The sequence below is a fragment of the Numida meleagris genome, chromosome 19, assembly GCF_002078875.1.
Source record: "Numida meleagris isolate 19003 breed g44 Domestic line chromosome 19, NumMel1.0, whole genome shotgun sequence".
NCBI lineage: Eukaryota > Metazoa > Chordata > Aves > Galliformes > Numididae > Numida > Numida meleagris.
The window spans coordinates 12,271,025-12,298,182 of NC_034427.1; the positions used below are offsets into that span (position 1 = coordinate 12,271,025).

Here is a 27,158-nt window from a genome sequence, read left to right on the forward strand (position 1 = left end):
AAAGCAAGCATTATTCTTCAGAATCCCCTAGTCTCGACCAAAAAAAAAATTAACTAGCACAGTGATATCACCAAATAATATGTAAAGAAGCATTACCAGCCTATCAGTGGATTCAAACATTAAAAATAGCAACGTGAACCTTCCACTACTAGGATTCCCTTTATTTATTTTACTGGACTCGGATTTCTTGATTTATTTTGTGTGTTTCAGACCTAATGCTCACACTGACATCAGCGCTGACAGCTGCTAATAACGCCATCGCCATTCGGCGCTGACTTGCTGCAATCCCAAGGGTGCTAACAAAGGTTTGCCTGATCCCAGCCCAGCAATATCAGCAGGAAGGGCTCCTGCTGCCTTCAGCGGCTCAGTTGTTTGATTTCCCAGTGTAAGGTTGAATCAGGAAGCGACTCTTGCAAATAACACCAGCATCACCTGGGCTTGCTCAAATGTCAGGTTTTAACCGGGGCTGCGCAGCAGCTCCTGGAGAGAGCCCAGAGGAGCTGCGACACCAAATGCAACCAGCCCTTCCTGATGTCCCCTGCTAGGTGCTCCCATTTAAATACCGGCTCCTCAGTAAAACAACGCACTGCCATGGGAGCATCCCCAGAGGAACGAATACACGCAAAAGCACAAAACAATTTTCTACAAATGTCTCTACCTAAGGGGTTCTTAATCCCAGTTATCTTACAGACAAGAAGTGTTTTCCGGCCAAATTTTCCTCATCTGGCACGAAAAAGTCTTTGTCAATGATAAAACAACACAAGCCTAATTGCTTAGAAGTTAACGGGCAACCCTATCTTTGTTTGGCAAGAATAAAGAGAAACTTAAAAACGAATAATCTGAAACTTGAGTAACACACAAACCCAAAAGTGCTCTCGATAGTGACACAGATGCAAAGATTTACTGTCAGAATACACCCTTGAACGTTAACACCTACCTTCCCTTTGTTTCACTCCAGACCCAGGCAGAGCTTCGCACCACTGCTCAGTGATCTTCATAAGCCAGCACGGCTCAGCACCAACACCAAAAGAGATAGCTGCCCTTGATTGGTGCTTCTGCTTTTGGATGGCCTGTGCCAGCCGCCCCAGAAAGAAGATGAGCTGGGAACTAACTCCAGCTAACCCTAGCACAAAACTCCACCCAAGTGACCCCGTCCCCAAACTCAAGTGCAGTTTTCAGCTGGTCAGGTTTCAGTGGCACCAAGGGGACAGTGGAGCCCTCCAGCAGCTGCAGCCTGGACAGGTTCCCCCCGCTCTGCATCCTTCACAGCTGGCATAGGGATATCAATCTGACGTTGCTATCTTCTCCCCTCCTATGCTGCAGAGCTATATTTATGTGCTTCATTTATGCTCAACGTAGGTATGCTTTAATTTTCCTAAACGTGCCAAAAATAGAGATCATACATCATTAATACGGTGTGGCTTTCAGACGAGTCATTACATGTTTATGGAGAAATAAATATTTATGCAACTATTTGCTTCGGTTTTATGGACCATATATTCCAAAAGCACGCACTGCCTTCAGCACGAAAGATTTTCTATATCATTTGGTCTGCAGATATTTCATCTCATTCTGTAAAACGAAGCCCTCTGCTCAGTCAAGAAAAGAGATACGATAAATTAAATTAGCGAGTGAATTACTCATTGCCAGTGCTCTTCTATTGGGTAATGACTTTTATCCAGTGATCTTAAAACGTGGACAATATCCTACTAGAAGCTATAATTTCACGCAAGCATGATTTCACACACTACAAGGAGTTGGCCTGTCCACCTCTGCAGCACTGCACGCTGGATTGAAGCTCCCAGCAGAACGTAAAAGCACAGGACAGGACAGCATGGAACGGCAGCCCAGAGAAATGAGAGAGAAAATTGGGGCTGTTACCAGAGTTTAAGTGCGGCAAGGGCGCAATTCTTTTAAAAAAAAAGATACCTGAAGTATCTTAATGAGAGCAGGTAATTAGAGTCTCTTACTTTATGCCTCCTTTAAAGTACAATTTCTCCGACGGGACCAGAGGACCCTTCACACTCTTGTTTGCAGTCCCTACTGCGCTGTTCCTGTGCAGCCATTCTGGGGGCTCCTGCCTGCCGACCTGTGTTCCCATTGTCACCATATGGACGGGAACCCCAGGGTGATGCCCAGGTCATACTGGAAATAGAGTCTGAGCTGAAAACAAACCCTTTCAGATGCTGCTGTTTTCCTCACCTGCAGTTATAAAAATCTTCACTTACGTTGTAAACTATACCTGAAATGCAAGGGAAGGGTAGATCACCTGCATCCCCTGCTTCCACTGCTCAGGCATGAGGAGTTTGCCCAGAGGTGTGCTGCTCCTTCTGCTGGGGGTGCCCTTCTGGAGGCTTTAAGGATGACCACTGCAGCTGGGAGACTGTAAGCGAGGGCTGCGTCAGGACAGCAACCAGCTCAGCCAGGAGGGCTGAGGGGAAGCACGCTGCCTCTGAGGGCACATCCAGGCTAAGGGCGAGCACTCAGCCCTAGGTAAAAATAATCACCATCAAAAATAATCACAGGAAGCAGGAATCACTTAAGAAAAGAGGCAAGCGAACACACAGCCTTCCAGCTCAGCCCCGTTTGCTGAGATGTGACAGGAGTTGAAAGCCGAGGGCTGGGGCTCACTTATAAGCTCTGCTCTCTCAAACCAACATGAGTGGAAGGAGAGATCTGTGCAAATCCAGATGTTGGTCAGCTTCACCTGCCCGCTCCTCCTCTGTGCAAAGGCTGCAGGAAGGGTTCAGCTGCACAACCCAAATGTCTCCCCCGGGTCAGCAGCAAACTGCAGAACATCGGTTTGCTCTGGTGCCCTCGGTCCTGCTCGCATGTTGCAAAACCAGCATCGGTAGTGCTCAGCAAAGTATGCTTATACACATTGCTTGCTTCTACAAAGGAAACTTAGAGCTCTCCAGAACACTTCTGTGAGGTTTAGACACAGACATCCCTTCTCCCTGGCAAGCTGATTTGCTGGCACCTGTAAATCCACTGAGGAAGCATAGTGCAATCAATGCAGCTGAGGCCCAAGTTCTAATTAGAGCCTTCTGTTTGAAAACAGCTTTTCTTTAAGCACTACGTGGCTAGAAGCAGTGATAGAATATTGCCTAAAAATAAGAAAATGGTTCATTACTGTTCCTGGAAACAGAAGATCAATCTGCCCTTGTGAAAGTTAATGAATACACAGAAATACCACACCGTGACCCCCGACCTCAGCGCCCGAGGCAGCACTATTATTATGCATTTTCCAGAACCGCTCAGCAACAGGACTCGGATACAACTCGTACTGCATTCATTTTATCTGAGTGATTATTTAAATTAACGACATTCTGGCTGCGAGTCACAAACTTCAAGAGTTGTTCAGCTGCTTAAATATTAATTAATCACGCTTTTCCGCTGAAAGGTGCAAGGAGGAAAGCAGAATTAAATGCTAACAATTTTAATTCTGAATATCAACAGCAGTACAAACATGAAGAAAAAAAACAAAAATACAGCTGTTTCACTCAGAGAAATGCTAAAACAACTTACTTAGGCCCCTACCTCCCCCCACAAGCAAGCAAAGCTTGTTGCTGGCAGTGTCCCTCCATATGGAGCAGCCCACTGCTACCAAGTGAAACCTCACATGAGGACGGGAGCTGGGATTTGTTTCAGCAGTGGCTTCAAGCTGCCTCTTGGACATTGCGTACCATGCTACTGCATATTCAGTGGGCAGTTGTCTGAAATAGTTTTGGAAAAACTGTTTAGGTCACCACTTTAGGTCTTCATAGAATAGAAACCTTCAGTAACAATGCTGCTAGAAGCTGATAGATCTGCATACCCAGAGCAGGAGGAATGGAAACGTTGAGTTCCCAGTCTGACAGCTGGCCGTTTCCAGCTGCAGCGCATGGATGATGCTCAGGAAGACTCTGGCACTTCACTAGATTATAAGGTAGCTGCTAAGGAGAAAAATATAAATAAGCATTGCCATTTCGAGGAAGCATGTTGACTAATTTCGAGGGCTTCTACATTGCTATTAGCACTTTTGAAGAGCTCTTACCTTGCAGTAGGTCTTCCTTCATAGAGTCATAGAACGGCTGGGGTTGGAAGGGACCACAAGGATCATCAAGCTCCAACCCCCTGCTGCAGGCAGGGCCACCAACCTCCACATCCAACACTAGACCAGGCTGCCCAGGGCCCCATCCAACCTGGACCTGAATACCTCCAGGGACGGGGCATCCACAGGGATGGATCCTTCAAAGGATCCTTCAAAGACAGAGCTCCTCTTAGTAGCTAAATACTTGAGGAGACCCCGACTGGAAAAGTTGAGAAGAATGCCATAGGGATGAGGGGCACAGTGAACTGTAGGGTGCCTGGACCAGACTTCTCTAATCTAGCTCGAAGGCCCTGAGTGACTTTTGGCAAGTCCTGGAGTGACACTGTCTCCCTCTGTAAGAGGAAAATAGAGTGGTTGTCAGCCATCCCATTTCCCTCAGCAGTACAATGCATATGAGAGTTCTTGATGCCCTCTCTGCTATTTTAGGTAATGGCATTTGCATTATGTTACCTGTAATAATTCCTAAGAAATAGAATTGTATTAGAAGTCTTGACATTATGTGCTTTTTCATTCCCCCTAATGCACCTGAGTCCAAGATGAGCCTTTTAAGATCATTACCCACCAAGTTCTGCTGCAGCCCGGGCTGGCTCCATCTCCCTGCTGTGCCCTTAACACTGTGCTGGCTCTTACCTGCACTAAGGATGGAGCAACTTCTCTTAGCATGGAGTTGAAAAGAAGGGCAGGCAGCTCCATGTTTAATTTTCAGATTCCTTCTTTTACTCCTGAAATTCATTCTTCCTTCTCCACTATCACGACTTGCAGACTGGTCACCGGTCATTTGTGGGACGAAAGGGGTGCATGGGGACAACGTTCCTGCCCAGGCTTTGAGGAGCAGCCATCTGAGAAATCGCATGGCCTGCTTCAGAGCTGTGTGAATGGGGGAGGCTATACAGAGCCCAAAGCTGCTCCCTCGGATGACTTTGCAGAACACTTTTGCACCTCTCAATTTTGAATTCTTACCTTATATTCCCGAGTCCCTCCTTCCCATTCTACAGATCCACAGTTTTAATAAGCGTGTTGCTCTGTCAAGTGATCAAGCAGGGCTGGGAGCAGACCCAGAACTGCGCTCTGGACATCTTCCTCCTCCAGCACAGACAGCGTTTGGGTACAGCCCACTGAAACGAGCGCAGCTGTGAGGTCTGTGGGTCACAATCAACACCTCATTCCCTCAGTCTGCTTTGAAACTCCACTCCAGTCCCCGTGGCTTCGCAGCGCCTCTGCTCGTTGAGCTGATGGTGACAACAAGAAGCGCTGCACCACAAATTAACTGGGAATTATTTTTATTTCAAACGTTTACAGGGATGGAAATAAATACAGGAAACGGAAGATAGAGAGTGTGCTTTTAAAAGAAACAAACCAAGTCTCCATCGGGTCTGAAACAGGAAAAAATTGAATCCAATAGCTGCTTAAAACTGGCCACTATCTCAAAGGTCAGGGGTTATGCTGAACAGTCGTGTTAAGAACTGAAGATAAGCATTACAAACAAGGACGACAGCTGACATCAGCGAACACGGCTGTAACAGACGGGATGAAACCGCACTACAACAGGAGAGTCTCGTATTTACAACATGGGTATCATACAAAAACAGCTGGAAATATTTAGGGAGCGACTTGTCTGTCCAGCTGTAGGATACAAAAGAAACACTGCAGGGTGTGATGGTTTGGTTCCCACCCCCAATCTCTACAGAATCATTTTAACTTTCGGCAAAGTTCGAAAGGAAAAACAAACAAACAAAAGACACACCACCTTTGTATCGCAGTAACTTTCCATCCGACCCGCACTTGTCAGTGTTTCTGTCCTTGCTTTGCATCATCTGTGTCATCTGCCGGGGCAGCTCGTCAGAAGACAGAGTCTGAAAAGTTCCTGGCAGCCTTCATCGATGGTCTGATCTGTAGACTGGAAACGTGTCTGTCCGATGGAGCTTCACGGGGCTAGAAACATCTTGTCCACGACGGGTGGAAAAACAGAACAAGGCTCAGTGAGGCACAGCAGTCGTACTCAGCACTCTATAGATCCCTATGGGAACTACAGATCACATCCTTTAAGTAGGGATAGGTACAACTCATCTGCTGCTCCATCTCAGAAACATCTCCACTCAGATTTTCAATATTAACTGAAGCATGTGAAGCTTTTGGCAACGTGCTCTAACCAGAGACACTCAGAGCACCACTGACACAGTCCCCCTGACTGCTGAAAGGGGCAATGACTTCAGTGTCTTTCCTAATTACAACGCTGTCTGCACGGCTTTTATTTATGTTTTCTTCTCAGGGACCAGGAATTTTCAAAGACTTTTACCACTTTCTCATGACTACAACCTCCAAGGATCCCTTTTCCAGTTTAACAAGCAAGCTGTTCCTCTAAATACAAAACGAGTGGTCTGTACCCATGCAGTCCGTTTACGCTGGGCCAACACAGCGCTGAGTTACTGCATCAACAACGGGCTCTACAGCGAGGCACAGCGAGAGCAGTGCCCTGATGGGGTCAGCGCCGCGAGCAGCCCCCAGCCCGCGCCCCAGTACGAACCAGTGCCAACTGGCGTTCGCGTGCTGCTTCTATCGCGCTATTCCTCCCTCGGCCCGAAATACAGCAGGGGCTTCGCTGGGGCTTTTTACGTGCTGCATGCCCCCTCTAGTGTTCGAAAAAAGGAACGGGACAAAATGATGGGCTTCTACTGCGAGGTGCTGAGAAATGAGAGGATGAGAATGGAGCGCGGCCACGTGTGTCGGGGGTGTCAGCCCTGGCGGTTTTTAACTACAACCGGTGACACCTCGTGCGCTGCAGAGGTCGGAGCCTCCAGCCTCCTGCTTTATTTAAAAGCGTAAAATAAATATCTAAGAATCAATATTCCTCCACACATCCGAGGGGTGTAAAAAATAAATAATAAAAAATAAAAGAAGAAGCCATAAATAAATCAATCCTCTACCACCTCCACGAGATTCCCCAAGCACAGCGTTATTCCACACTTCCATCCGCTGCGAGAAGAACGCCGTGGCCAGTCACAGCACGCGGGATGCCCCAACCCCACCGCGCGTCCCGTCCGCGCTCCGGGGCCTCTTCCGTGCACCCCCCGACCGCCCCTCCGCAGCCCACCAGCGCCAGCAGCCTCACGAGCCGCCCGTGCCCACGGCCCAAGGGGCGCGGTGCCGCTAGGTGGCCCCCGGGCACCGCGGAGCCGCAGCCGGGACTGAGCCCTCCGGGGAGACCCCCCCCCCCCGGCCCCGTCTCGAGGCTGTGCCCGCACAGAGACCCCTTACGTCTTCACATCGAGGCGCCTCGCCGACACAGCCCCTCAGTAAGCGAGGAATTGCTTTAGGCTTTGTTAGCTTCAGTAAGATCCTATCTTTGATTGACTGTGGGCATATAATCCCTTAGACGTAAAGCATTGACCAAGTCCAGGACCGGGAGCGGACCCAGCCTCACCACGGCTCCTCACCTCCGTGGTTTAAGGAGTTTAGAACGCAAGGGCATCCGCTCTGAACCTCACGGCTTAACGGGAGCATCTCCTGTGCACATCTGTTTATTGCCACCCTCTATGAAGTAAATGATCGAGCATCCCAGTCATTTCAAATCTTGTTAAGTTGCTGTTAAATCACTACATGACACCTACATTATATCACCAAATATATTCCTGCTTCTCTCTTACAAGTGAAGTGCATCATGTAGTGCCGTGGCTTTAGGATCGATATTGCACATCGTAACGTCATGCAGTGCACGGGGAGTTAAGGAGTTAATGCTGCAGCTCCGGTCTCGGAGGAGTGAACTACAGATCCCACAAGACTTTGCTTTTCATTTCCATCTTCCAGGGAGAGGGAAAAATAAATCTGACTGGAAGTCACGAGTCTCTCTCTCTTTGCTCCCTGGTGGATCAGAGTAAGAACTTCAGTTTTCAGAAACTCTCCCTGTCATCTATTTGATTTATCACCTTCAATCCCAATGAACTTACATTTTCGCTACTATAATTACTAAACTAAGTTTGTTTTCCTCCTCAGATCGTTGCTGCTGTTTTTTTTTTTTTCTTCCCCTTTCATTCCCTTTGCCCCTTTTCAGGCCAGTGGGCTTGTGGGCCTGCTGTCCCCATCACAGACACAGATCCAGAGATAAAGCCGTGGCATGCAGTCACCTCTCCACTGAGAAGCGAGATGAGCATCCTTCCGATGCCAGCCTCCCTAGCTCAGGTTGGACAAGCACTTCCCCTCCATCAACTGGACAGCAGTGGCAACTGGCTTAGACCGAGCACCCGTGTTCAGCGAGATGGAGAGACGCTGAAGCGCCTCAGCAGCGCTGCCGCCGGCCCTCCCCTGCTCCCCTCCCCTCATAGCCTTACCTTGCAGGCCGTAGAGCTGGCCGGTGCTGTGCTGCCGCGTGATGTGCTGCCAGTAGGCACTGCGGGGCAGGGGCACCATGGTGCTGAGGGACACGGCTCGCTCGCTCATCTTCATCTGAAGCTGCAAAGCAGTAAACGGGTATGAAGGAGGCAGTTAGCTGTGCACATTGAAAGTCTTCAGAGAACAGCGCAGCCACCGTCTGGAAAGATTTCTAACGGCATCTCAGCACAGCGTCTCCCTCCGTCCATCTGCCCACTCTGCAGCCAGCAGGGACTGACGCGGGGTTAGGCTGGGGGCACACACCACACGTTAGGAGGCCACGCTGCTTTGCACACCAGAGCTCACCTTCGTGCTGCCCTGCTCCTGTGCGAGAACCGCTGCCCCCGCGGGGAGGTCTAACTCAAGCAGCTGGAACAGAAACTGAGGTTCAGTGGGAGGCAGGAAAACGCTCCTCCTGTCACAGCTACATAGCAACTACGTAAGCAACTTCCAAAGCTACATACAACCTCAGCACACCAAGAACCTGATGAGGCGTGTTCCACATGAATTCAGTAATATGCATATGCCAGCTGATGATAATACCTGGGTTTTCTCATAAACTTCACAGTACAGCTGACATTCCCTTTCCAAAGCTCAGGAAAACAGCAGTTTGAAGATACCAAACCCGCACTTGATTTTTTTTCTATTTGTAAAGATGCTTTTCAGAAAAAGAGCAAGCTCTTACACTATAGCTTCACAAAACCTGAGGTGACAGAACCTCTTACAAGAGAGCTGCCTGTCACTGAAGAGCCAGTTCAAGGTTCTTTAGAGGTGCCAGAACCCTCAAGCTCCCCCTGTACGGTGGGCGCCGTGCGTGCGATGTCAAGGTTGAACAAAACAAAAACAAAAGCAAACCCAGATCAACCTTTGCTCTTAGAACACCCACCCCCACATCAGCAGGGTGTGAGTCACCGCACAACGCCAGCTCCCACCTCCGCTGCACAGCGTATTTATCACAGCTCCATCACTGAAGCCCCAACATCACTTGCAGTGTCATCACACACAACTGCTCCATGGAAACAAACAACGAGGGACCCACGGCCGGGGCAGGAGCCGGCGGAGCAGGGGGAGGATGCGCTTCCTCACTGACAGCATTTCTGGAATGGTGCACTCACGGCTGAGTTGGGCAGCAGGCTCAGGCAGTTTGAGCCACAGCCCAGCTGCCAGGAGGACAGCAACACCCAGGAGTGCATCGTCAGAGAAAAAGACACCACCTGAGAAAGAAGATAAAGACACTGAAGGGCCAGAAGAGCTGCCCCTCCTGATCTCAGTCAGCACGGGAAAGAATTAGAAAACCCACAGCTGGGGAAGAGAATTGGCATGTTATGTCCTGAATACACAGCGCTTCATCAAAACACCTCAGACTGCGAGCAAAAGCAGCTTTAATGATGATTGATTTCATTCTCACTATTAGACTACTGTATCTCTGTGGCAACCGAGGAAGCACGAATAGCTTGCTAACGACCTGGCTCTATTCCACAGAGGCACCCGGCACTGTAAGCAGGTCAAAGCCAGCCAGAACTCCACGCTGGAGCACACATGGGCACTGGCTGCAAGCAGAGGATCAAGCAAGACATACAACTCCACATACCACTAATATAACTAATAATTTGTTAATTGGAGGGCACCTAATCCACACCCTCTCACTCTCTTCTTCACAATCAGTGAAACTAACACAAGAGGCAAAACCACTGCCTGCTTAAGAGAAAAATTATTCCAAGTTAGCTTTGAAGGTTGCTCCAAAGGGAAAGAAAAGAAAGATAACTCAAGATGTACCAGGATAGATGGGTTCTTTCAAGCTGGACAATGCAATTCTCCAAGATTTTGCAGAATGCATTGGTTTGAAATAATTTGCATTACAGAAATCTTTGTCTTGGGGTCTCCAGTTGGAGAGGATTGCTGTGTTTTTAAGGGGATTTTCTTCTCCGTGAAGCAAATTCATATTAATAGAATTTATTAGAACAGTTGCTTAAGTAACACTTGCCAAAGTCAAGAGAACAAAGCTACAGAATGGTAAATATTAATAAAAATAAACGGCTGCTGTTTCGACTCCTTTTCTTTTCCTATCCACCTGATGCTAATACACGGTATTCTTTCACATCAGAAGTTGGTGAGCACCATTTCCACTCCTAGTTATGAACCGCTGCAGAAACGCTCAGAGATGACATCAGGCTGTAACCCAGACACACACACCCCAAGGATCCAGCACAGCAGCACTCCTGAGCTGCAGAGCCAGGAGGAGTCAGCCCCGCTGCAGGCAAGCTGCCTGCAAACATCCCCCTCTGAAGCACCGAGCTTCAGCAGCCAGAACGGAGCAGCTCAGATGAGTTCAGCAGAAGTTGTCACTTCTCAGTGAGACGTCAGGTTGTAATGTCTTTTCCTAAAGCAACTCGGCGGAGAGCAGGCACAGATGACAGCAGTCAGGTCACAGCACTACTCCCGCCAGCTCTCACGGCAATCAAATGTTCATGAAAATATGCCTGCCATTTGAATAGGTATTTTCATTTCTTTGTCTGGCAGTGCAGAAATGGAAGGAGCAGTTAGAGTTGCCACTGACCAGCATGGCTTCACGCATCGCTAAGCAGGGCTTGCTCTTTCCTCTCTTTAAAAATGAAAAAGGAGATCTTTGTATTTACTGGGAAGCAAAATAACCGAAACCCTCCTGAGAATGCATGTCAGACCCTGGTCAGCACGTCAGACCTCACCAGAACACCACGGCACACCACAGGCTGCATCAGGGTGAGGCTCCTGAGGAAGCCCACCACGCTCCTTTCTATGAGCCTTGCAGCAGCCACAGGCAGCTACAGCCACGCACCGTGCCAGCACGCTGAGCTCTAGAGCACGTGGCTGCTGGGGAGCTGTCAGACACCACAGCCCACACTCTCAGCGGCTCTACTTGCTCCACTAGCATGGGACATCCAGCTCTCCTTTAGTGCTCAGCCCCCAGGAGCCCTCAGGTGCTCAGCACTGCACCTCTGATTCCAATGGTCACCTTGCTGCTGTAGCAGTGGCCAGGGGAAAGCAGAAGCTACTCAGTGGAGACTTCATTTCTCACCACCAGTGTCTCCCATCTCTTATTTCTCTTTTCTGTAAACAGTAGCTTAAGCTTCACTAATACAAAAAAAATCACAGGAGGTTAATAATTCTTGGAGACAGAAACAATCTAATGTGGCTCAGACCGCTGGGCGTGAAGTGCAAGCCTCTACACAAACTCCCCTTGGAAGTGTTCAAGCAGAATTAAAGTACCAGAGAAATCAATCGACCTGAACCACAAAGATGACCCTTACAAGGTATTTTGTGATCTGAAAAAGCAGCCACCTGATCTCTACATTAATGTAACGATCTTCTGACTAAGTTCCTAAATCTGAGTATCCTTGAACCCAGAGAAGGGACTAAGTCTGGCTATTCTGGGACCAGACATTTCTATGACAGACTTGGGAGACTTGTACTCGGGTGCATATGGACTCGTCTGAAGCTATTATATTCAGATCTTAAATTACAAGGCTTTCAGTTCGACAGGAATATGTTCTTATTTCCTGTTTAGTGCTCTTGGGTCCATAAAACTAGATTTAGAGGTTGTGGTTGGACACAGTGTTCATGAAAAAGCTTTTGAGGTTGTACAGCTGCTCTCTACTGAAATCTGTAGCAATTGAGCATCTGTTGAGTGTATGGGTGCTTGTAAAACAGAAATTTTACAGCATACTGTCAGACACCATGTATTAAAGATGCTATTACATGAATGTAAAACCACTGATATGAAATAGCCTGAAAACCTATTCACTTCAGGAGTCATAAGCTAATGAATTGCTATTTTTTTTTTTTTTTTTGAACTGAATTCATGCTCTCGACAGGTTGCTCAGTCCCATCCGATGCTGGTGTGCTACAAATGTTTGCTACTTAGGCTGACCTACGCTAGGCTAATTCTAATTCGCTTCAGTTAGTTACTGATGCGTGCTTACATCATCTACCCATCTGTCTCAAATTAGGAAATTTTGGACATTCTTGAACAAGACATGCTTCGGGTCAGTACTTGTCCTCACAGACATGGCTTTACTGAGGTGGCTGCAGTGGGGTGACTCCAGCCAGAAGTTAACAGACTAGCACCAACTGGAAACTGGTAGAGCCACGCTAACAGGTCCCTTCCCTGCTGGAAACAGACACTGTATGGCCCACGTTACCCCAAAACAGACTTGAGTCTTCGCTTTCTCATTCATTTACCCAGCTGCTCTACAAGCAATGGCAGATTAACCAACTGTCTGCATGCTGGGCTGTAGCAGCTGTCTAGTACACAAAGTTGGTCAGAACACTTGGAAATCATTTTCTATTGCTCCTCCTCGTTTTACTGTTAGGAGAAATAGCTTCGTATCACAGATTTGACTTCCATTCTGTCTCAAGTTCAGGAAATCAGTGAAATTACTGAAAGCATTAGACATGGATGTGGATACCAGCAGCACTTCTCATATAAAGGAAAAGACATTGGTTACATTGCAGATTACACAAACCAATTAGTACTGCCTGGAATAGAGAAGTTGTGTATGGCCAGGCTCTTCCATAGTTGTTCATTCTGCACATTTCATGCATTCCAGAAAGTCTGTTATCTTCAGAACACTGATGTTGCTGTCAATCACACAGAGAGTCCTACGATGTAGAGACTGACTGTGACATGCGATGAGCAGAAGATTCCTTCTCACTCCATGAGAAAACAAACAAAATAAGACCTGGAAACACGCTAGGTGTGAGTGCCATCAAACTACCTTCTTTTGACATAGCACCTTGGAGATCCCACGCTATCTGTTCTCAGTTTGTATGTTAACTTTGCATCTTACACTCCCATATTTTCTAGTAGTAATGAGTGTCCTAAGTTTTAGACGCAAAAAGCACTTGCAGAAAACAGACATCTACCAGGAGATCAGATAGACATGCAGTCCTGCCTCCCACAGGTTAACCTGAGCCATACAACTCTTTCCAAATCATCCTTCAAACACAGGCATCAATTAACGAACAAAAGACTGAGTGTGAGCCGCATTCTGCAAATAGATTGATGAGAAATGTTTCTAAACAAACTCATGATGGTGACTAATTAGAAGAAGCTAACAAGAAAGGAGACTATGGATTGATGGGAGCTCATCATATCTGTATTCTATCACACTTACGGTTTTCCAACCACAGAAATCAAGGACTATATGCTTCCCTGTTGTTTGGACCCTTGAAAAGCAATCCCAGTCACATACACTACCCTAAATATAACAACTGAGCAGAATTTAATAAGAGCAATACTCAGACTGCTTACTGCCTGTGAATCAAAACAAAGTCACACTGCAGAAACACTGTTCACTTATGCAAAACAGCAAGCGGAGTACGCAGCCGTACCATTGAATTTTTCACGCTCTGTAGCAGGCGCTCGTGTTGTTCTGCTATGGCCAAAGCAGCCGAGTGAACCTTCTGATAGATTGCTTCCCCATCTCGCGTCTGAAAGATGAACAGTCCTTCTCCTGTGTCGCACATCCTGCCAAAGTGAGAGCAGACGGGATCCAGATGTGAGATTCTCGCTTGCTCACAGGGATCTGTAGCACGTAACTGTGCCATGCAGCTCTAGAACCGTTACTGCACAGGGAGTATGAAACAAAGGTTGTTGGAGAATAGAACAAAGTTATTTACACGGGCTTTAACAGCCCCAGCACAATCTTACTGTTTTAACCCACACTGGCGTTACTCTTGCCAAACACAGACTAAGGTGAGCAGCACTCTCAAAAGTGTATGAGCTCTAGAGAGTTGACACACAAGTCCCAGATTTTTGAGATTTAGACTTAAAAGAGGGGATTAATTTTCCTTCTTCCCCTTTCAGGTTTTTAATATTGCCTGTAATGAGCTTTGTCTTTCACTTGAAACCCTAAATACATTATCCTCAGCATCCCAATGGCAATGTCTTACCACAGCTAACGCACGATCAGAGAACTAAAACCATATCCCTTTTCCTGAGAGAACTAAATTCTCCAGCAGTACAGAGGATGGACGTTTAAATGCCTCTTCTCTTTCCAGATAAGTTAATTGTATGATGTGTTTCTCTTTAACGATCACAATTCTTTAATGTGCTTATCTGAAATAACGCAACCACATCCCTCTAAAAGGATTTGGGAGTTTAGTTCAATCAACAGGTGCTCCAGCTTCAGCCACACAAAGACTTCAGTTCATTAAGTTTAAGCTGCGGGAAGAGATAAGGAACAACATCTCTAGAAGACATTCTAATTTCTTATAAACCCACTTGTCATAATAGATGGAAAACAGGAGTACAATCAATGAAACCCAGAAGCCCCTTCTCCACTGCTTCAGAACGACAGAGGAAAGCAACGCACTGCAGCAAACACACACCTACCTCCCTGCTTCAAAGGTGAACCAAGAAGGGTCCCGCCCGTAGCGTCGGAGGGCACTTAATGGCCAAGAGATGAGTTTGACTCTGGGATTCTGGATGTCCCAAAGACAGATATTCTCAAATGTTATCTGCAAGGTACATTCCCCATGCACATCTAAGTTAGGGGATGGCATCAAATACACATTGAATCTCTCTGGGAGAAAAACAAAAGGTTAGTCTAAAATCCCTGCCCGTTAACTGTCGAAGTCATTAAAGGAATTTCCTATTTTCCACCTCTATTAAATGATCTTATTTCCCCTTTGAACAATTATTTCAAAAATAAAGACTCAATTCCTTTTAATAACTCAACTAACTCAATGTTTGGAGCAATCAAAACGCTGCACTCAAAGGGCATCAAACATTTGGGCATGTATTGAGATGCAGAAGAGAACTGCACCATCATAATCCTGATATTTGCAAACAATTAATACAACTGTGTGCACGAATAAATACATTGCAAGTGCTTTTGTGCATATAATTAGTTAATTTGCATAGAAAAGTGAAGTAGCCGAGGGCTCAGGCTTTGCATGCAATTATTGTTATTTATTATTTGCTTTAACAATGTTGATGAATAGCCTCAGTCAGAGGCTGAAAATGTTATACAGACACAATATAAGAAAACACGCAACAAAAACAGTTTCCATCTCCAAGATCAGCTAAATTTTTGGTACCAATTTATTTTTGATGTTTGTAGGCACTGTCCAAATGACTTTAAAATAAAGTAACAAAAGATTTAAGAAGTCAATACGTTATGTACATACCATTCTGCTCCCTCTCCACTCCTGATGCCAACAAGTCAGGCTCTCCAAGGCTAATGTCATTAATTCGTGTCCCAAGGCACTCCATTTGCAATACCTTGCACCACTCATCTGCCTCAAGTTCTGTATAAATGCCGAGAAAATCTGTGTGTAGGTATAATACGTTTATGATTTCACAACTGATGTTCTTATGTCTTCTCATGTGCACTGCTGTTTTACCCACCTGACTCACAAGCAAATGTTTTAGAGGTGTCATCGTTAAAATAAATCCCAACAGCATGCTTCTTTGTGGTTTTTGGCATTCGTGATATATTCTTCACATTATTGAGCTCTGTGACCTGGAAAAAAAAAAACACAACACCAAAAAAACCAACAATTTGGAGATGTAATTAAGACCTCAAAAGATATATATCCACTATTGACCAGAGAAGCTGAAAGAAGAATTATATCAAGCTGCAAAGGACAAACAAAGAGAGAATATTTGACTGCCCTTAAGGGAACGCAGCCTTGACATGAATCACATTATGCAATCTACTTGGAGAGCCTGGATGATGAAGAAGACATTCTCCAGTTCCCACCCATCCACATATAAGCTTCAGTGCAAACTAACTTAAGCAGGGTTTAAGCCAAGATGCAGGTAGAATCGAAGCTCGGTCTGGTTTGAGAAATACTTACACACAGGACATTTAGAATACCAACCTGTTGTAGCAGAAACAAAAAGAGGTGAAGAGAAAAAGCTGAAAGATTCACCCATTTGTAGGAGCGAGTCCCATTCCAGCATGGCTTTCATCATAAGGACAAAGCCAAGAATGGTGTAAAGTCATTGTCTGAAACTGCATTTATGGAAAGATGATGATTTGTTATAATGGTCCACAGAGAAAATAACAATAAGAAATTAAAATGAAATCATTTTTAAAAGATCACAGTTTTAGTAGTTGGAAAGCTTTTCCACTTTAAAGATTCGCAGAATGAATTCTCAGACTTGCAGACACAGATTTCTGTTGCTTGGTTGCCAAAACCTGATTGGAATGTCTTCCAGTCCAACAAAAATGAACACATATCGGGTACCTTGCACACAGCGTTAGGACATGCATACTATGGTTCCTTCGTGTGACTCCAGCATCCACTTGTCATGCTCACGCCTGTAAATAATGTTCCTGAATTTGATGAGGAGAAAGCCTTCACTGTTTAAATTATTTTTAGCATACAGACTAATACCTAGACAATGCATCAGGAAGCTCTACTGAAATATTAGAAATAGTTTAATTCTTTTACATGGTAAGGACTGCAGAGATAGAAAGCAGGAGTTTCACAAAAACGTTCCCAAAGCTGTACTCTGCAACCAAACAGCTTAATTACTTCAGTCTCATTAGCGCTGTGGAGTGCTCTCTTATGGTTGCAGCTGTCAAGGAAGAAATGCAGCAACGGCCTTATCTGGAAGATTCAGGATCTGCCACGACTTCTTGGCACGGTAGGGTCCAGAAAAGCTGTTCCCCCACAGCAACCTGGGTTCACCAGCACACCCACTGCATCCCCCCGGCCTCAAACCCTAAATCACCTCCTCAACGTCAATTTATTGCCTATTCTCTTTTAGCAAGGGAGTACGGACAGTCAAAGTCACACTTTCAGGCAAGACCCTGGAGACCTATGAATGGAAGGGATGGCAGCCAGTGGGCAGCCTATCCCCCAGATAAGCAACACACCCAATGTCTGGAAATTCACTCTGTAGCTATTAGCAACAGGAACAACAAAATGAAGGAAGCATCCATAGGGAACACATCAAGCCTTCTGCAGAGCTGCCAGATTTAGGAGTCAGGTTTTTACAGCCTCCAGGCTCAAGGTTTTGAGAAGTGTCAAAACCGAGACTTCCTGATCGTGCTTAATTTTGCATGAGGATTTTTCTCTCTTCCAGGAAATCCTGTGATGGAAGTACATCCCCCAGTGCTAACAAGACACTGACAAACTCATTGTTAAATATGACAAATCTGTCACGGCTCATTCCCGTTGTACTCAGCACATGACAGGTCAAGCTCGAGTTGCCAGCTGCCAGGTTTAGCTCTCATTTGCCAGGAAGTATTCAAATGCAATAAGGAAAGAAACAAGAGTTTGACTTTTTGTTCAGGGCACCAACTAGCCTGACATTTACAGCGAGCACATTTTCTGCGAGTGGATGTGCTAATGAAACTGTTACCAGTGAGAGAGCAAGTACCTGTGAGTGCAGAAGCTGGCAGAAGCAGAACTGGGCCATATATTTTGGTAATGAATCATTTAGTTATCCAGGATTTGTTCTAATTGAAAGCTCATTTCCTAAAATCTGGTGTGTAACACTCCTGCTGCCAGCTAGCACGCTAATTGGTCTCTAGTGTAATGAATCCCGAGATGCTCATCAGTGAGATCAGGGAAGGCTGATACAGAAAACTGCCTCTCCTGGCTGCTGTGGGATGCAGTGGCAGCTGGGGCAGGTGCAGGCTCAGGACCTGCTGGCTGCTGCCCCAGCTCCCTGCCAGCTTCTGGGGCACGCAGCTCTGCAGGGCAGCACCTGGCAGCCCTACCAGGGAATGCAGCACTGGGCAGCACAGGAGGCTGCTGGCTCTTGATAGGGAACAAACAAACAAACCAACCAACGAGCAGCACCGCTAATGACTTGTGTTCAGACTGAGTCATGCACCTCTGGGCCAGATGGGAGCAGATGTTCAAAGCACTGCTGGAAAGATGAGAAGGATGAGATTAAAGCATTTGCTGTGTCTGTACATAAAAGGAGCAATTCTGATCATACCTTCTTTTACCAAGACTCCAATCCCAGCCCACCCCTGCCTACCCAAAGCCTCCTGCGCTCATGCTTATGTGTCGGTGCCACATCCACATTGCAGCTCTAGGGCTGCATCATCTCTGAGCCCAGCCACTGGGACTGAGATCTCCTCCTGCCAAATATCACACACCTGTGGATCCTCTCTGGTCTAGGGCTTCACATCAGAAGCAGCTGGTCACTCCAGTTTGGTCATTCCAGTAAGATCCACCCGGCACACAGAGTAGGACAGAAGCTACAGCCATACTTGTACACCAGTGTTTTTCCTTTCTTTTTTGTTCTCCCAGTCAAGAAGAGATTACCGGAAGTTACACAGCAGCCCCTCCCTCACCCTGCAGCCTGTAACAAAAGCCATTTCTCCTCTCCTGGGTGAGGACAGCCACTCTATGCTACAGTCACTTCAATGAGCCATAAGGGATTTATGCAAAACCCAAGGGGAACAGAAGCACGTGGCCAGGTGTCCCGACCTGAAGGCAGCATAACGCACAACCACATTCCCCTTCAGAAATTATTAAACATAAGCATGAGTATAAGGGCTTCATTGTTTTATAAGGGTGAATAGCAATAATTTTTTTCCTTATAAATTTCTCTGAAAGGCCAGATAGTTATAAAGTACTTTCCTACAGTAATCTCAAAGGCAGAGTAATATATTCCAATAGAGATTTTCCAAGATGCAGCTCATGCTTGAAATCCCAGAGTTCATCCTCTGAACACAAAGATTTATTTTCATTTGATTAAGCCTTCTCCTACATTTGCTCCTTATTGCCATATTGCCTCTAACCACACTGTGGTATGAAGCCGGCAATGCAGATTATCAGAGATATTATTTATCCTTTATCCATTGCCTTCACAGTATTCATTGTGGTCTATTTTTCCTTTCTAGGGTACTAGCCAGCAGTTTATTCGAATGAGGCGTTATTTAATGCTGTTACAAGACTCTAACCTGAAGCCTTTCCCCACCACTTTGTTCCCACCTCCAGCTGCTTTGTGATAGGATTAGGGAGGAGGCAAAGGAGAGCAACTCAAGTCTGCACACTGCAGGCAGGTGCTCCCAGGAATCACACCTTATATACACTGTCAATGCTGAATGGCTGTACTGAAAAGCACAACTGCCACATACAGTGAATACACGCCTTCTGAAAGCCCTGGTGCACAGCCTGGTCAAATAACATTGTGACGCATCCCCTGAGTGCTATCTTGAGGATGTACTGAAATTGACAGCATTGTGTCATTAATTGAACTGATCGACAAATCATTTGTAACTCATGTTTTAGCCATGAGCTGGGAAAATGGGTATTTGTATTTGGAGAGATGCTAGCTACAGTAGCTGGCAGCTCTGAGGTGATTCGGTGCTGCGCTGACTGCTGGAGCACTCCTGAATAATGGCATTTCATAGCACAGACTGAAAGTCTTCCTGTGCACCTGAAGGCCTCTTGAAGGCGTTTGTTTCTGCAGAACTGCACAGGCTGAGACCAAAGCATCTCACTCAGGTGTGCAGAACAGGCAGCCCCGAGGCTGACCTCTCACCCTGCCCAATCTCTTCCAGGCTGGTTTCAGACCAAGACTCTGCAGTACAGGACACAGGTAGAATAACAGATGGAGCAAACCTTGCACTCTGGGAATCCTTCTGAAGTCTGTGGCTGCAGCGATAGCGTGCAGAAGAGTCCCAAATTCAATCTTCCGGCTCACACTTTAGGTCCTGAATACAACCTTGTGGCACCTGATACTTATGGCTGGTGAAAATGTGGCAGCTGCTCTCTCTTCCCTTTGGGGCTGCACTGCTGGAGCTGTCCTCACCTTTCAGAGGAGCTGCGATGTGGCACAGCCCCTTCTTGCAAAGCCCAGCATTGGTTGAGGAGCAGATCCCGCTGCGAAACCTCCGCAGTGCTCCTGTGCTCCCAGGGAGAGCTTGTCCAAGACCGCTTGGTGCCTGACCTGCTGTGACACCCAGCAAGGTGCTACAAAGCACCCTCATTACCCAGGCTGCCTGCAGAGCCTCCCTGTTGCTCTCACTTATGCAACAGATGGTTCGAATTGTCTGGCACGTACGCACCAAATTCACACGAAGAAGTGGCAGACAGCTAATTTCCCCTCCCCGGGTTTTGGAAAGGAGTCAGGAGCAGACACCAAGCACCTGCCAGCATTCCAGGCTGCTATTCTCCTCCTGCTAGACTTGCAAAAGTGCTTTCATAGTTTAATAAGTTTTGTTGCTTTTTTGTTGTTGTTCAAAATCAGTGTACTTCTATAAACTTAATTCTAAGAAGTTGGGTGAGCCACAGATCTCAGGCCCAGGACAGTATTTAAGAGTGAAAGCACAGGAGGAATGTTATTCTCTCGAAGGTTCCAGCCCTTCCCTGGCACACTCCCTTTCTTCTTCTTGCTTTCAGGGTTCCTTTACATCAAGGTGACAACCCATACAACTGAAGTACATTTGATTAAAAACTAAAATAACCCGCAGAGCTGTGCAGTAGGAATCCTGAATCAGGATAAGGGATTAATCATTCACTGCCCGACCAACAGCACAAGCAGACAGAGCTTCACCATGGCCAGAAACACTCTGGAAAATATTCTCCCACTCTTCTATCTCCTCCTCTAACATGTGTCAAATACACAGTTGACTGAAAATGGCCCTAACAGCCCTGTGAATTCAAACAACTGCTGGAATTAGGACATAATTCTCAAATATGGGGAGCCTTTCAGAACAGAACACAAGGGATCATATTTACTGCCTACGCCACTGCCACACTCAGTGGGTTGGATGTATCCTTTGTTTCAATCTTAATTAAGGATATTATGCTTCTGTCTCAGCTGCCTGGAAACTCACCCAGCAGAGGGCTGTGGGCAGAATGCTTCCTGGGCCCACCAGGGGATCCTCACTGGTAAATACGGCACAGTCATCCCAGCCCAGCTCCATTCATGATACAAGATCTGCAGGTACGCGTGTGTACTTGCATGGTGAAGGCACCAAAACACCCCGACGAGTTGCTTTAATTCTTTTAAAGCCTCAAAGCGGACATTTCATTCAGAATGAAGCGATAGCATTCATTAAAATAAATGCTTAACAGCTAGTAATAAACAGAGTGCTCATACTTTAAACATTTAATTTGCTACCGGTACGGTTTTGCATGAGCGAGCCTGGAAAACAATTACAAATGACACAATTCAATTTTGCAACTGGATTATTCCATAACTAGACAGACTGTTTAAATTGCTTCTGCTGTTTCAAGGCAAGATTAATACAATTGGATAAAAACTGAGATCCCCTCGAGGAATCAGTATATTCCTGTCAGCAGTACGTAATTAATTGGTTTTGTGTTGGAATATTTAGGACTACTCCGGTACATCGCAAAGTCCAAAATCACCTGGAGAAACAAGAATTCCTTCACTCCTCCAAGATCACCTTGCTAAAGCATATGGTAATTTGTGGTTGGTTATTTTTATTTACCAAATTAAAACCACACAGTTACCTGAAAGGCAATTCTCAGCCCAGATTTTGCACCCTGGATCCTGATTATTTTCTCCCTTGTGGACCCAGTTTAAGATGGTAATTTTCTTTGTGTATGTGAAATTTCAGTTCACTTCCTATGTTACATATTACTGTTCTCAGATGACATATTTTAGTGCACTTTAACCTTTTCTTGTTAAATAAAATATTGAGATTTAAAAGTATTTAAAGGTCAATATTACACAAAAGTATTATTTCTTTTGTTGTTTTAAACTTCCCTAGTCGTTGACTTGGCCAACTAACTGCAAGTCTGTATCCTTGAGATCACATTTAATAAAAGATTCAGACAGAGATGCACTTAAATTATAACGATTTGAATGTTTTACATAAAAAAATATTTGTTCCATCTTGGCCACATATCATTTTTTCAAAAGTACATATGCCAGACAAGCACAGAGTAAAGTTGGCTAAGAGGTGAATGTCCAAACCACCTGGACCAATGAATGGATGTTCTTCATTCTAAAACGTAGTAATTAGCTAGTTGGCTTAATGGCTATTGCCCACAGGAACCCTCATACTATTGGTATCGCAATGAACGATGGCAGCAACGCAAGAAAATCTCTCCCCAGGAAAGTGAGCTGGGGGAAGCATCAGACGTGGGGCAGGGAGAAGAGGTGGGCTCACATCAGCAGGATGGGAGTGGCAAAGATGTCAAAGTTCCGCCTCTGGCACAGGGCTGCAGAGCAGGACACAGCCCTCATGTTCCCAAATGCGAACAAATTGGATCCCCCAGTATGACAGAAACACAGCTGAACTTCCAACCCAGACTCCAAACGGATAAGGGAGCCTGGCTGGATCAAGCCGCAGGATGATGTACGCCTCAGCCCATTCCAGCTCATACTGAGAGGTACCACCGCAGGACCAGCACAAGAAGTGCCCTAGGCTCTTTCCACTCATAAACTGAAGTAATATTTGCACTTTAATTCATCGCACACACACAAAAAAGAAACAACACTCCAGTGAAGGAGACGGTGCTATTAAAACATTAGCTGCATTCATCATTTTTCATTTTCTACCCATCACAGTTTTATGATAGATTAAAGCTCCACAAAGACTGATGCGGTGAGCAGGGGCTCCTCTGAATTCTAGATTTGATGCTGCCTTCAACAGCATTTGAGAACCACTTCAGAACCCAGGTAGGAACTCAACAACAGTACTTCTGAAACACTGAGAAACTGCAGGTAATCTCTTCCTCTTTACCCCATCATCTAGCAGACTGGAGTCGCACCCATCCTTAAACCTGTTAGCCACAGTGTTTGACACAGCGACTCGTGGCACGTTAACAGGAGTGGCTGGGCTCCTTGTCTGCAGGATGAGCGTCCTTGTCAGACACACTGAGAAGCAGCCTCCTGTCCCAAGTGACGGAGTGGGGACAATTGCAAGGAAACACTCTGCACACCCATCACCAACAGCAGCTGCTCGTGCTGACTAGATCTGTGTAACAATAGCAATGACTATTCCAGGCCCCTGGATGATATGATGAGCACCAAAGCCCGTGAATATGATAGATAAAAGCGGGTGAGAAGCAGTGCTGGTTGAAGACTCTGTCACATTAAGATGTTTTTTTCTTTTTGTTTTCATTTAATTATTAATTTTTTGTGTTTGGTTTTTGTTTTTACAAGAATTAGGTCAGCTACAGTGCAATACAGAGCAGCAGTGGCACGTTCTCTTTGAACACCTCAGTTAATCTTGCTGGAAGTCACATCATTCCCCACCTTTGAATTTCACATGTTCACAAAGCTTTTTTAAAAAGGATAGAGTCATTTTAAGCCACATGTGCTCTTTGTAAGTCAACACATTTTAGCCAGAAAACACTATTTAATATTCATTAGCTGCCTTTCAAGTAAGGTTTGTTATAAACAAGCAGGGCCAATCAACTTGTATAGCCAATGGCTCTAGAACTAGAGGACAGCCTCAGTTTCTCTTGAAAGAGGAGAAATCCAACCTCATTTAGATTCCTTTTGGATTTCACATCTATTACCTATTCTGAACCCGTTGATATGTTACATTTATACAACAGAAGAAATACAGATTTGCATCAGTGATTGACAGAGCCACACTGATATAAATGCAATGTTTCACAGAAAGCTAGACATTGTACACACTGCGCTACCCTCGCACGTACTGAGTGAAAAACATAGTGCTCATTAGTTCTGAAAGTTCCTTAATCACAATTTGGATGGAGTATTTATGGGCATGACTTACTACAAACAGCCACAGGTTCTACGATCAATCAGTCACAAATTACACGGCATGTAGAGTGACAACTCTGAATTCAGATTCAGTATTCCCTCAAGGTTTCCTCCTAAACGTATGTCAAAGTGAATAAATGCAGATCAGCCTCGAGCTGAGCCGTGCTCGCTGACTCCTAGCAATTTATGCACATAAATCCTAATCTTCTAATATATTAAGCTTTTGCCAACAATGGTTATAAATTAAAGTTTCTCATTTTCATCTCCATGCCCAGGAGAATTACACATGTAAATTCTCAGATGAGTATGAAGTGTGCACAGAACTCCAGAGAAGCGATTAGAGGGAAAGCTACATTATTTTCATATCAGTGAATTTAGCAAAGGTTTTCACATCACTGCTGCAAGGAAGATTTGCATGTTGCCCATCATTTCTGTAGCTGTCTAGTGCCCTCCCACAGATACAAGACCCAAGCTGTTAGGTACCCAGCTTTCTGATCTCACATGTTACTATGGATGTTTGTTACTGTAGTTACACAAAGAGTTGTTGGTCCTTCGGAAGTGTTTCAGACCTTATTTTAAAAGAGAAATGACTGCTCTGAGGACAGGAAAGGACATATTCTCCAAAAAAAATAGTCATTTTCCATGAGCTTAGCAAGATGCTTACTACAGGAAAGTGAACCCTCAGTTTGCCTCTGCTTTCACAGAATCGTAGAATCAATCACAGAATGATTTGAGTTGGAAGGGACTTTAGAGACCATGTTGTTCCAAGACCACTGCCATAGGCAAAAACCAGGTTGCTCAGAGCCCCAGCCAGCTCCTTTCCTTTACAGAAGGAACATACAGATGGGTTTTGGACCTTGATTGCAGAAAATGAAAGTTCCCATTTTCAGGACAATTAATACATGACAACTTCAGATTTTGTTCCCAACTGTATGTAGAACAAATTTTATAAACAAGCAATCAGGCCTTACCTTGTGATAGCATCTGAAGTAAGCAGCTCGTTCATCTGAGAATTTCTCCAGCCTCTTTGGCCCCTTGCTTGAAGCTTTTTTGAATACTAACCAGCATCTCTGGTAAATCTAGAAACACAAGAGAATAAATTTGGCATCTCCGATGACTTCAATATCACTAATATTTGCATAGAAGTTAGACTTATAAATCAGATTCTGCTCTGGAGCTACAATTAATGGCTCTCGGTAGCTCAGACAAAAAAAGGAGATCCAGCTAATGGACACTTGCATCATATTTCTTTTGAATTACAATACAGTCATAAATTCTTACAAAGAGAGAGGATGCTTGCCTGAAGGGTGCTAAGCAAGGAAGCTGCAGCCATCGCGCTTGTACATGCAGGACTTTCTAGGAAACAGCTTTCTCAAAGTGACACTCTTTTCAATGTTAATTCATTATTTGTTCCAGTCTTGTATGCTTAAGACAGACACAAAGCTTGAACGGACAAGGAATGAAATTCCATCACGTGAGTAAATTGGCAAAGCTATATGTGTGTATACCATATAAAAGAGTAAGTGTGCATACACAGGGAAAAGGACTCAATTACTGGGTAACTGAATGACCGGACAGATCATTTAATGGTAGAATCCAGGATTCTGACAACTATCCTTTCGCTTTCAAGGTCAAAATATTTAAATTCAAGTCACTTGGATGAGATTGTCTGTGCAGAGAGACTAAAGAAACACCTTTCCACACTTGCAGCATTGCACCAATTCATTTGTCAAACTTCCATTCCCTTTCTTGCAACCTTCCCCCCTAGTCTTCAACTGTGCTGCACTTTCTATCATCTTATTACATTCAAAACTTAGATAACATACTGTCTGCTTAGAGGATAAAAAAAAATTAAGCCTTGCCAACTGTTCACAGCCTACATTTAATCAGTAATTCAGAAGTAACTCCTGGTAAGATAGAAATAAAAACTGCCACTAAAAGTAGTGTGATTTCGAAGAAAAATTCCTATCAGCCATTATCAAGTAGTGCACAGCTCTGGTAGAGCTCCAGGGTGGCACAAAAGGACTGACCAGTGATGGGACCCCTCAGAACATCACACTGCCTCCCACTACACCAGCACCCAACAAGCAACAGACAAGGCAGCCCCACCCCTGGACCCCTAGATGGGTTTCTAAACCAACGAATTCAGCACAGAGCAATTATGCCCATGAAAAGGAGCTATAACTAAGTAACCGTAACATTTTTTTCTGTGCATGAAAATGACTGTGAGTTGACTAGCTGTCTATCTTTCACTGTTTTCTAGTTCAGGGAATTGTACTATTCCTCCCAGCTTTATTATTCTGCTTTGCATGTGGACAACTATTCCTTGCCCACTTGGCTGCATTTAGCATATGGACAGGCTGCTCTGATGCCAGGCAACAGCTGAACCTATCAAGCATCCCTTCCAGTTCTTCAAGATTATTGGCTAGTCAACATGTTTTGTTTAATGCAGGGGTTGGAACTGAATTGTTCAAGAATTACTTGACACTGACAAAATAAGAGCTTACCATCAAAAAAAGCCATCCAAATATGCACTCACTTCTACTAGAAAATATTTTCTACATTCGCCTTCTGACAATCTTGATGTGCCCAGATAACCTCATCACAACTGAGGAGAAAAGCTTCCCAAACTCTCTATGAAGTTCCCCAAAAGTTGGAATATTCAGATCAGTTTTCCAGAAACCTATGGTTTTGAAGTTTAGCACTTAGAGGCCCACAGAAGTGAACAGAATCCATTAGCGATTCATTTGTCACTACACAGACAGGAAGACAACAACTACAACACGATAACGAAGCCCTGCTCAGATCACTTGCACCCAGGAGCACTTATTTGGGTCAGCATGCATCTCAAAGCTGTGGATGGAACACTGAGCTCAGTAGCACACAGAGTTAGGGGCCAAATCAGAACAACCTTCTATAAAAAGTAAGGAAAGAAAGCTTCATGCTGCCACTGGGCAGGAGAGGAACCTTCCAAATGCTGCTGGAAACTTAAGTACCATTAGCAATCAACTCCATGCAAGCATGGGAGGT

At 45.2% G+C, this 27,158-nt stretch overlaps 1 protein-coding gene across 4 annotated transcripts in view; it reads right to left on the reverse strand.

Annotated features, from left to right (window-relative positions):
* The window catches only part of DOK5 (docking protein 5), a 37,095-nt gene continuing 15,281 nt past the window's right edge, over positions 5,345–27,158 (reverse strand). Inside the window, exons 2-9 of one of the 4 annotated variants that reach the window (XM_021416881.1) lie at positions 25,100–25,207; positions 15,849–15,963; positions 15,629–15,769; positions 14,832–15,021; positions 13,829–13,964; positions 8,765–8,827; positions 8,419–8,539; positions 5,345–6,035 (exon numbers count right to left, since the gene is read on the reverse strand). In XM_021416881.1, the coding sequence (XP_021272556.1) occupies positions 5,968–6,035; positions 8,419–8,539; positions 8,765–8,827; positions 13,829–13,964; positions 14,832–15,021; positions 15,629–15,769; positions 15,849–15,963; positions 25,100–25,207 (942 nt within the window). In that variant the 3' untranslated portion in view covers positions 5,345–5,967. The remainder of the gene's footprint in view (positions 6,036–8,418; positions 8,540–8,764; positions 8,828–13,828; positions 13,965–14,831; positions 15,022–15,628; positions 15,770–15,848; positions 15,964–25,099; positions 25,208–27,158) is intronic. The other 3 variants (XM_021416883.1, XM_021416884.1, XM_021416885.1) reach the window with 3 other exon arrangements.